The 12,075-nt window shown below is 40.4% G+C and overlaps 1 protein-coding gene across 1 annotated transcript in view; it reads right to left on the bottom strand.

The window, feature by feature from the left end:
• The window catches only part of LOC132553329 (protein AF-10-like), a 40,465-nt gene that overhangs the window by 9,405 nt on the left and 18,985 nt on the right, over window positions 1-12,075 (bottom strand). Inside the window, exons 12-13 of the mRNA XM_060217564.1 lie at window positions 10,439-10,520; window positions 4,204-4,292 (exon numbers count right to left, since the gene is read on the bottom strand). Of these exons, the coding sequence (XP_060073547.1) occupies window positions 4,204-4,292; window positions 10,439-10,520 (171 nt within the window). The remainder of the gene's footprint in view (window positions 1-4,203; window positions 4,293-10,438; window positions 10,521-12,075) is intronic.

The following is a 12,075-nucleotide window of genomic DNA, read 5'->3' as shown; positions in this document are numbered from 1 at the left end:
ATCTGTAATGATGACATGTTATTTACCTGTGTGATCCTGACACTGTGTATCTGTAATGATGACATGTTATTTACCTGTGTGATCCTGACACTGTGTATCTGTAATGATGTTATTTACCTGTGTGATCCTGACACTGTGTATCTATAATGATGTTATTTACCTGTGTGATCCTGACACTGTGTATCTGTAATGATGTTATTTACCTGTGTGATCCTGACACTGTGTATCTGTAATGATGTTATTTACCTGTGTGATCCTGACACTGTGTATCTGTAATGATGTTATTTACCTGTGTGATCCTGACACTGTGTATCTGTAATGATCCTGTGTGATCCTGACACTGTGTATCTGTGATCCTGACACTGTGTATCTGTAATGATGACATGTTATTTACCTGTGTGATCCTGACATCTGTGTATCTGTAATTATTTACCTGTGTGATGACACTGTGTATCTGTAATACCTGTGTGATCCTGACACTGTGTATCTGTAATGATGTTATTTACCTGTGACTGTGTATGTATTATTTACCTGTGTGATCCTGACACTGTGTATCTGTAATGATGTTATTTACCTGTGTGATCCTGTCACTGTGTATCTGTAATGATGACATGTTATTTACCTGTGTGATCCTGTGTGACCTGACTGGTGTATCTGTAATGATGTTATTTACCTCTGTGATCCTGACACTGTGTATCTGTAATGATGACATGTTATTTACCTGTGTGATCCTGACTGATTGAATATAATTCAACTTCCAACAGTAAGTCTTATAGAAACAGAAAACAGTACTACTATGTCAGTATCATTTGGTATATTCATCTTGGATGATCTTGACTATGCCATGTTGACCTATTTACAGAATTATCATTTTTTATCATAAAAATTTCTTACTTTTACTGTCAACATTCACCCAGATATGTTCATGTGCTTACTGAAAAGGTGTTCCACATTAATTAGGAACTTATCACAAAAGAACTTACTACTTATTGTTGACCCTGATAGTCATTGGTGAACCTATTTACTGTCAAAGTGTTGGGCCTTCTGTATTAGTGAACTAGTCACAGGTGAATCTACTTACTGTCAAAGTGTTGGCCTTGCTTACTGTCAAAGTGTTGGCCCTGCTGTATTAGTGAACTAGCCACAGGTGAATCTACTTACTGTCAAAGTGTTGGCCCTGCTTACTGTCAAAGTGTTGGCCCTGCTGTATTAGTGAATTAGTCACAGGTGAATCTACTTACTGTCAAAGTGTTGGCCCTGCTGTATTAGTGAACTAGTCACAGATGTTGGCCCTGCTGTATTAGTGAACTAGTCAAAGGTGTTGGCCTTGCTGTATTAGTGAATTAGTCACAGGTGAATCTACTTACTGTCAAAGTGTTGGCCTTGCTTACTGTCAAAGTGTTGGCCATGCGGTATTAGTGAATTAGTCACAGGTGAATCTACTTACTGTCAAAGTGTTGGCCCTGCTGTATTAGTGAATTAGTCACAGGTGAATCTACTAACTGTCAAAGTGTTGGCCTTGCTTACTGTCAAAGTGTTGGCCATGCTGTATTAGTGAATTAGTACTTGGTGAATCTACTTACTAGTGAATTAGTACTTGGTGAATCTACTAACTGTCAAAGTGTTGGCCCCGCTGTATTAGTGAATTAGTACTTGGTGAATCTACTTACTAGTGAACTAGTCACAGGTGAATCTACTTACTGTTAAAGTGTTGGCCCTGCTTACTGTCAAAGTGTTGGCCCTGCTGTATTAGTGAATTAGTCACAGGTGAATCTACTTACTGTCAAAGTGTTGGCCCTGCTGTATTAGTGAATTAGTCACAGGTGAATCTACTAACTGTCAAAGTGTTGGCCTTGCTTACTGTCAAAGTGTTGGCCATGCTGTATTAGTGAATTAGTACTTGGTGAATCTACTTACTAGTGAATTAGTACTTGGTGAATCTACTAACTGTCAAAGTGTTGGCCCTGCTGTATTAGTGAATTAGTACTTGGTGAATCTACTTACTAGTGAACTAGTCACAGGTGAATCTACTTACTGTCAAAGTGTTGGCCCTGCTTACTGTCAAAGTGTTGGCCCTGCTGTATTAGTGAATTAGTCACAGGTGAATCTACTTACTGTCAAAGTGTTGGCCCTGCTGTATTAGTGAACTAGTCACAGGTGTTGGCCCTGCTGTATTAGTAAATTAGTCACAGGTAAATCTACTTACTGTCAAAGTGTTGGCCCTGCTGTATTAGTGAACTAGTCACAGGTGTTGGCCCTGCTGTATTAGTGAACTAGTCAAAGGTGTTGGCCTTGCTGTATTAGTGAATTAGTCACAGGTGAATCTACTTACTGTCAAAGTGTTGGCCCTGCTTACTGTCAAAGTGTTGGCCATGCGGTATTAGTGAATTAGTCACAGGTGAATCTACTTACTGTCAAAGTGTTGGCCCTGCTGTATTAGTGAATTAGTCACAGGTGAATCTACTAACTGTCAAAGTGTTGGCCTTGCTTACTGTCAAAGTGTTGGCCATGCTGTATTAGTGAATTAGTACTTGGTGAATCTACTTACTAGTGAATTAGTACTTGGTGAATCTACTAACTGTCAAAGTGTTGGCCCTGCTGTATTAGTGAATTAGTACTTGGTGAATCTACTAACTGTCAAAGTGTTGGCCCTGCTGTATTAGTGAATTAGTACTTGGTGAATCTACTAACTGTCAAAGTGTTGGCCCTGCTTACTGTCAAAGTGGTGGCTCTGCTGTATTAGTGAACTAGTCACAGGTGAATCTACTTACTGTCAAAGTGTTGGCCTTGCTTACTGTCAAAGTGTTGGCCCTGCATTATTAGTGAACTAGTCACAGGTGAATCTACTTACTGTCAAAGTGTTGGCTCTGCTGTATTAGTGAACTAGTCACCGGTGAATCTACTTACTGTCAAAGTGTTGGCCCTTCCTTACTGTCAAAGTGTTGGCCCTGCTGTATTTGTGAACTAGTCACAGGTGAATCTAATTACTGTCAAAGTGTTGGCTCTGCTATATTAGTGAACTAGTCACAGGTGAATCTACTTACTGTCAAAGTGTTGGCCTTGCTTACTGTCAAAGTGTTGGCCCTGCTGTATTAATGAACTAGTCACAGGTGAATCTACTTACTGTCAAAGTGTTGGCCCTGCTGTATTTGTGAACTAGTCACAGGTGAATCTAATTACTGTCAAAGTGTTGGCCCTGCATTATTAGTGAACTAGTCACAGGTGAATCTACTTACTGTCAAAGTGTTGGCTGTGCTGTATTAGTGAACTAGTCACAGGTGTTGGCCCTGCTGTATTAGTAAATTAGTCACAGGTGAATCTACTTACTGTCAAATTGTTGGCCCTGCTGTATTAGTGAACTAGTCACAGGTGTTGGCCCTGCTGTATTAGTGAACTAGTCACAGGTGAATCTACTTACTGTCAAAGTGTTGGCCCTGCTGTATTAGTGAATTAGTCACAGGTGACTCTGCTTACTGTCAAAGTGTTGGCCCTGCTTACTGTCAAAGTGTTGGCCCTGCAGTATTAGTAAATTAGTCACAGGTGAATCTACTTACTGTCAAAGTGTTGGCTGTGCTGTATTAGTGAACTAGTCACAGGTGTTGGCCCTGCTGTATTAGTAAATTAGTCACAGGTGAATTTACTTACTGTCAAAGTGTTGGCCCTGCTGTATTAGTGAACTAGTCACAGGTGTTGCCCCTTCTGTATTAGTGCACTAGTCACAGGTGTTGGCCTTGCTGTATTAGTGAATTAGTCACAGGTGAATCTACTTACTGTCAAAGTGTTGGCCTTGCTTACTGTCAAAGTGTTGGCCATGCATCAGTAGTGAACTAGTAATTGGTGAATCTACTTACTGTCAAAGTGTTGGCCCTGCTGTATTTGTGAATTAGTCACAGGTGAATCTACTTACTGTCAAAGTGTTGGCCTTGCTTACTGTCAAAGTGTTGGCCATGCATTATTAGTGAACTAGTAATTGGTGAATCTATTTACTGTCAAAGTGTTGGCCCTGCATTATTAGTGAACTAGTCACATGTGAATCTACTTACTCTCAAAGTGTTGGCCCTGCTTACTGTCAAAGTGTTGGGTCTGCTGTATCAGTGAACTAGTCACAGGTGAATCTACTTACTGTCATTGTGTTGGCCTTGCTTACTGTCAAAGTGTTGGCCCTGCATTATTAGTGAACTAGTCATAGGTGAATCTACTTACTGTCAAAGTGTTGGCCCTGCTGCATTAGAAACTGTGAGCCTTGCTCCCACTGCCGTTCTAACAACTGATCCAAACTGGTTGGGAACTCACTACAACAGATCACAAAGTATTCTATTTAATCTATGTATGTTCAGCATGACAATCAAACTCAACATTACAATCAAAGTATACTGAAAGATTTGATTAAATATATGTAGTGTTCCTAAAAGCTATTCCAGTCAATAATAGAGGTGGAAGGTTTAAGACTGGGGCAGTCTATCTAGGGCTATTCCATAAGTTACTGATGGTAGTGGAAGGTTTATGACTGGGGCAGTCTATCTAGGGCTATTTCAGAAGTCACTGATGGTAGTGTAAGGTGTATAACTAGGGCAGTCTATCTAGGGCTATTTCAGACTAGGGCAGTCTATCTAGGGCTATTCCAGAAGTCACTGATGGTAGTGTAAGGTGTATGACTAGGGCAGTCTATCTAGGGCTATTCCAGAAGTCACTGATGGTAGTGTAAGGTGTATGACTGGGCAGTCTATTTAGGGCTATTCCAGAAGTCACTGATGGTAGTGTAAGGTGTATAACTAGGGCAGTCTATCTAGGGCTATTTCAGACTAGGGCAGTCTATCTAGGGCTATTCCATAAGTCGCTAATGGTAGTGAAAGGTTTATGACAGGGGCAGTCTATCTAGGGCTATTTCAGACTGGGGCAGTCTATCTAGGGCTATTCCAGAAGTCACTGATGGTAGTGTAAGGTGTATGACTAGGGCAGTCTATCTAGGGCTATTCCATAAGTCACATGGTAGTGTAAGGTGTATGACTAGGGCAGTCTATTTAGGGCTATTCCAGAAGTCACTGATGGTAGTGTAAGGTGTATGACTGGGGCAGTCTATCTAGGGCTATTTCAGACTGGGGCAGTCTATCTAGGGCTATTCCAGACTGGGGCAGACTGGGGCAATGTGTATCTATCTATGGTAGTCAAGGGCTATTCTATTCCTAGGGCTAGAAGTCACTGATGGTAGTGTAAGGTGTATGACTGGGGCAGTCTATCTAGGGCTATTCCAGAAGTCACTGATGGTAGTGTAAGGTGTATGACTGGGGCAGTCTATCTAGGGCTATTCCACTGGGGCAGTGTATGACTGGGGCAGTCTAGTATTCCACACTGATGGTAGTGTAAGGTGTATGACTAGGGCAGTCTATCTAGGGCTATTTCAGACTAGGGCTATTCTCATCAGTAGGGCTATTCCAGAAGTCACTGATGGTAGTGTAAGGTGTATGACTGGGACAGTCTATCTAGGGCTATTCCAGAAGTCACTGATGGTAGTGTAAGGTGTATGACTGGGGCAGTCTATCTAGGGCTATTCCAGAAGTCACTGATGGTAGTGTAAGGTGTATGACTAGGGCAGTCTATCTAGGGCTATTCCAGAAGTCACTGATGGTAGTGTAAGGTGTATGACTGGGGCAGTCTATCTAGGGCTATTCTAGGGCAGAAGTCACTGATGGTAGTGTAAGGTGTATGACTAGGGCAGTCTATCTAGGGCTATTCCAGAAGTCACTGATGGTAGTGTAAGGTGTATGACTAGGGCAGTCTATCTAGGGCTATTCCAGAAGTCACTGATGGTAGTGTAAGGTGTATGACTAGGGCAGTCTATCTAGGGCTATTCCAGAAGTCACTGATGGTAGTGTAAGGTGTATGACTGGGTCAGTCAGTCTATCTAGGGCTATTCCAGAAGTCACTGATGGTAGTATAAGGTGTATGACTGGGGCAGTCTATCTAGAGCTATTCCAGAAGTCACTGATGGTAGTGTAAGGTGTATGACTAGGGCAGTCTATCTAGGGCTATTCCAGAAGTCACTGATGGTAGTGTAAGGTGTATGACTGGGGCAGTCTATCTAGGGCTATTCCAGAAGTCACTGATGGTAGTGTAAGGTGTATGACTAGGGCAGTCTATCTAGGGCTATTCCATAAGTCACTGATGGTAGTGTAAGATGTATGACTGGGGCAGTCTATCTAGGGCTATTCCAGAAGTCACTGATGGTAGTGTAAGGTGTATGACTAGGGCAGTCTATCTAGGGCTATTCCAGAAGTCACTGATGGTAGTGTAATGTGTATGACTGGGGCAGTCTATCTAGGGCTATTCCAGAAGTCACTGATGGTAGTGTAAGGTGTATGACTAGGGCAGTCTATCTAGGGCTATTCCAGAAGTCACTGATGGTAGTGTAAGGTGTATGACTAGGGCAGTCTATCTAGGGCTATTCCAGAAGTCACTGATGGTAGTGTAAGGTGTATGACTGGGACAGTCTATCTAGGGCTATTCCAGAAGTCACTGATGGTAGTGTAAGGTGTATGACTGGGGCAGTCTATCTAGGGCTATTCCAGAAGTCACTGATGGTAGTGTAAGGTGTATGACTGGGGCAGTCTATCTAGGGCTATTCCAGAAGTCACTGATGGTAGTGTAAGGTGTATGACTGGGGCAGTCTATCTAGGGCTATTCCAGAAGTCACTGATGGTAGTGTAAGGTGTATGACTAGGGCAGTTCTATCACTAATTCCAGAAGTCACTGATGGTAGTTGATGACTGGGATCACAATCCAGGCAGATTGCTGGGCTATTCATCAGAAATCACTGATGGTAGTGTAAACCCTGTTGATGACTGGGGCAGTCTAACCCATACATGATAAAGAGATTCACAGAAGTCACTGATGATGCTGTTAGAAAGAATTCCTGATGTAAGATAAAGGAGCCAAAAGCAGTATCAAAGAAATATTTACAATTTCCTGATTGAAAAATTTGGAAAATATATAGATTGTAGAACCACTGATGGAAAATATAGGAATATAGGAATCTGTTGACAGCCTGTTTCCATGTATTATCAGCTATAAAGGGTTTTATGAAACACCCAATTGATGACTATTTCTCAGAAAACACTGATTGATGAAGGCATGATCAAGAAAACCCTGATTGATAAAATTTTACTTGCAGATCACAGAAAACTCTGATTGATGATTGATCAGATTGATGAGGCAGATCAAAGGTGTATGACCAGATCAAAGAAAACCCTGATTGATGAACTAGATCACAGAAAACCTTGATTGATGAGGCAGATCAAATTAAACCCTGATTGATGAACTAGATTACAGAAAACCCTGATTGATGAACTAGATCACAGAAAACCTTGATTGATGGGGAAGATTACAGAAAACCCTGATTGATGAGGCAGATCAAAGAAAACCGTGATTGATGAACAAGATCACAGAAAACCTTGATTGATGAGGCAGATCACAGAAAACCCTGATTGATAAGGCAGATCACAGAAAACCCTGATTGATGAGGCAGATCACGGAAAATTCTGATTGATGAACTAGATCACAGAAAACCCTGATTGATGAGGCAGATCAAAGAAAACCGTGATTGATGAACTAGATCACAGAAAACCCTGATTGATGAGGCAGATCACAGAAAACCCTGATTGATGAACTAGATCACAGAAAACCCTGATTGATAAGGCAGATCAAAGAAAACCCTGATTGATGAACTAGATCACAGAAAACCCTGATTGATGAACTAGATCACAGAAAACCCTGATTGATAAGGCAGATCACAGAAAACCCTGATTGATGAGGCAGATCACAGAAAACCCTGATTGATGAACTAGATCACAGAAAACCCTGATTAATGAGGCAGATCACAGAAAACCCTGATTGATGGGGAAGATTACAGAAAACCCTGATTGATGAACAGATCACAGAAAACCCTGATTGATGAACTAGATCACTGAACTAGATCACAGAAAACCCCGATTGATGGGGAAGATTACAGAAAACCCTGATTGATGAGGCAGATCAAAGAAAACCCTGATTGATGAACTAGATCACAGAAAACCCTGATTGATGAGGCAGATCACAGAAAACCCTGATTGATAAGGCAGATCAAAGAAAACCCTGATTGATGAACTAGATCACAGAAAACCCTGATTGATGAGGCAGATCACAGAAAACCCTGATTGATGAACTAGATCACAGAAAACCCTGATTGATGGGGCAGATTTGATGAGGCAGAAAACCCTGATTGTTGAGCTAGATTACAGAAAACCCTGATTGATGAGGCAGATCACAGAAAACCCTGATTGATGAACTAGATTACAGAAAACCCTGATTGATGAACTAGATTACAGAAGACCCCGATTGATGAACTAGATTACAGAAAACCCTGATTGATGAGGCAGATCACAGAAAACCCTGATTGATAAGGCAGATCACAGAAAACCCTGATTGATAGGGCAGATCAAAGAAAACCCTGATTGATGAGGCAGATCACGGAAAATCCTGATTGATAAGGCAGATCAAAGAAAACCCTGATTGATGAACTAGATCACAGAAAACCCTGATTGATGAGGCAGATCACAGAAAACCCTGATTGATGAGGCAGATCACAGAAAACCCTGATTGATGAGGCAGATCACAGAAAACCCTGATTGATGAGGCAGATCACAGAAAACCCTGATTGATGAACTAAAGAAAACCCTGATTGATGAGGCAGATCAAAGAAAACCCTGATTGATGAACTAGATCACAGAAAACCCTGATTGATGAGTCAGATCACAGAAAACCCTGATTGATGAGGCAGATCACAGAAAACCCTGATTGATGAACTAGATCACAGAAAACCCTGATTAATGAGGCAGATCACAGAAAACCCTGATTGATGAACTAGATCACAGAAAACCTTGATTGATGGGGAAGATTACAGAAAACCCTGATTGATGAGGCAGATCACAAAAAACCCTGATTGATAAGGCAGATCAAAGAAAACCCTGATTGATGAACTAGATCACAAAAAACCCTGATTGATGAGGCAGATCAAAGAAAAACCTGACTGATGAACTAGATTACAGAAAACCCTGATTGATAAGACAGATCACAGAAAACCCTGATTGATGAACTAGATCACAGAAAACCCTGATTGATGAACTAGATCACAGAAAACCCTGATTGATGAACTACATCACAGGAAACCTTGATTGATGAGGCAGATCACAGAAAACCTTGATTGATGAACTGATGATTGATGAGGCAGATCAAAAAAAAACCCTGATTGATGAGGCAGATCACAAAAAACCCTGATTGATCAGGCAGATCACAGAAAACCTTGATTGATGAGGCAGATCACAGAAAACCTTGATTGATGAGTCAGATCAAAGAAAATCCTGATTGATGAGGCAGATCACAGAAAACCCTGATTGATGAACTAGATTACAGAAAACCCTGATTGATGAACTAGATTACAGAAAACCCTGATTGATGAACTAGATCACAGAAAACCCTGATTGATGAGGCAGATCACAGAAAACCCTGATTGATGAGGCAGATCAAAGAAAACCCTGATTGATGAGGCAGATCACAGAAAACCCTGATTGATGAACTAGATCACAGAAAACCCTGATTGATAAGGCAGATCACAGAAAACCCTGATTGATAAGGCAGATCACAGAAAACCCTGATTGATAGGGCAGATCACAGAAAACCCTGATTGATGAACTAGATTACAGAAAACCCTGATTGATGAACTAGATTACAGAAAACCCTGATTGATGAACTAGATTACAGAAAACCCTGATTGATGAACTAGATCACAGAAAACCCTGATTGATGAGGCAGATCAAAGAAAAACCTGACTGATGAACTAGATTACAGAAAACCCTGATTGATAAGACAGATCACAGAAAACCCTGCTTGTTAAGGCAGATCACAGAAAACCCTGATTGATGAACTAGATTACAGAAAACCCTGATTGATGAACTAGATTACAGAAAACCCTGATTGATGAACTAGATCACAGAAAACCCTGATTGATGAACTAGATCACAGAAAACCCTGATTGATGAGGCAGATCACAGAAAACCCTGATTGATGAACTAGATCACAGAAAACCCCGATTGATGGGGAAGATTACAGAAAACCCTGATTGATGAGGCAGATCAAAGAAAACCGTGATTGATGAACTAGATCACAGAAAACCTTGATTGATGAGGCAGATCAAAGAAAACCTTGATTGATGAGGCAGATCACAAAAAACCCTGATTGATAAGGCAGATCAAAGAAAACCCTGATTGATAACCAGAAAACCCTGTTTGATGAGGCAGATCACAGAAAATCCTGATTGATTTGGCAGAGTGAAAGCTAAAACCACCTATCATATGCTATACTTCAGCTGAGATATTATTATGGATTTCACTTTAGAAGATATACTTACCAGTTTTCTTGTTTAGATGGTGATGAGGCAAGACTCGGAAACATTTTCGGCACACCTGTTAACTCACTACTGCCATCCAATTCTAAAATGTAATATGTTTAAAATGTGGGAGTGAGTGGTATATATCACATATATCAAAACTGGGAACTAATGGAACACTATACTGGAAATAAAATCTAAAAATATAAGACAAATTAAACATTGGGTAAAAATCATCAGCTATTTTCAGCCATCTTGTTTACACACAATTATGGACCAAGGCAAACTTGGGTATGAAATTTGAGAATGGTTATTAAACACTTCTCCAGAAGTAGCGATAACAAGAATTGTAAGGATGGACATAAAAGACTGACAAGATCAACTTGATCTAAGAAAGGCTTACATCAAGTTGATCTTGTCAGTCTTTCTGTCCGTCCTTACAATTCTTGTTATCGCTACTTCTAGAGAAGTGTTTAATAAGCAATGATCTAAGAAAGGCTTTCGGGGATTCAAGACGGCTGCTGAGTAGTGTACACACTGCTTTCTTGCTCTGCATGTTTTAGAAAATTTCTGCCATTTCTAGATGTTGAAATATGTTGACAGTTTGCCAGTAGTTACATTGTTGTCTCAGTAACACGAATATGAACTTGACCTCTGAAAATTTTGTCAGAAAAGTGTGTTTTTGAGAAATTTTTACTGTGAAATATTAAGAGTGAAAACTGTTCACTGGTCTTACTGGATTTACCTGGCCACCTGTATAGTACACCTGGACAGTGTCATTGGCTATACTGTGATAGAGTAGTATTTCTGGACAGCAAAATGTCCAGAGTTCTGTTGGAATTAGAACTGCATTTTGGAACTTTTTTGAACCAATGCAATCAATAGTAATGAGTTTGAGAAACAGCACTACTAAGTCGGGAGGAGGTTCAACAGCCCATAGTAGTAGAAAGAGACATGTTCCATCAGAGACTGGACTAGATGAACAGCTTAAAACAGACATAGAATCAATTATAAAATAAGAATTGGATAAGGTTGTCAGTAAAGATGATTGGAGGAAATGACAGCAGATTTGATTAAAAAATCTGACGTTAAAGCGATGGTGTCTGAAATAGCCTCCAAGATCATGGAACAATTAAAAAGTGAAATGATGAAGGACATGGAAAAACAAAGAAATTCAAAGACTGCTAAGATGAGGGAGGAAATGGACATTCTGAACAACAAGAATTATATTTTACAGGAGTCAATTAGACAGAGGGAGAGGGAAATACAAACTCTAAAACAGGAACATGAACATACATGTGAGGAGCTAGAGGCCCAGAGGAAAGAATTGGAGAAGGTCAGGTCTTTGGCCATTGAAGAAGTCAGAAAAGGAAATTTTAACGAACAATATAGTCGTAGAAACAACTTGAAAGTTATGAGCATGAAAGAATTGAACACAAGAGAGAACGAAAACTAGCTAAGGATTTTTGTGAAGCCATTAACCGCAAAGTGTCAGGAGGAAATATCAGTCCTGGGGATCTGGCTGCAATTCACAGAATTCCTGGAAGAGACTCAAATAAACCTAGGCCAATAGTGGTGAAATACTGAAAAAAAAAGATACAAAAACTTTTGTCATGAGAAATCGAAGAATCTTGTCAGATCTCAGAGTGGTGGGCGAC

Source organism: Ylistrum balloti, unplaced genomic scaffold (assembly GCF_031769215.1).
Source record: "Ylistrum balloti isolate Yb309-2 unplaced genomic scaffold, AGI_CSIRO_Ybal_v1 Utg370318, whole genome shotgun sequence".
In the NCBI taxonomy this organism is placed as follows: Eukaryota; Metazoa; Mollusca; class Bivalvia; order Pectinida; family Pectinidae; genus Ylistrum; species Ylistrum balloti.
This window is presented reverse-complemented; position numbering and strand designations above follow the sequence as displayed.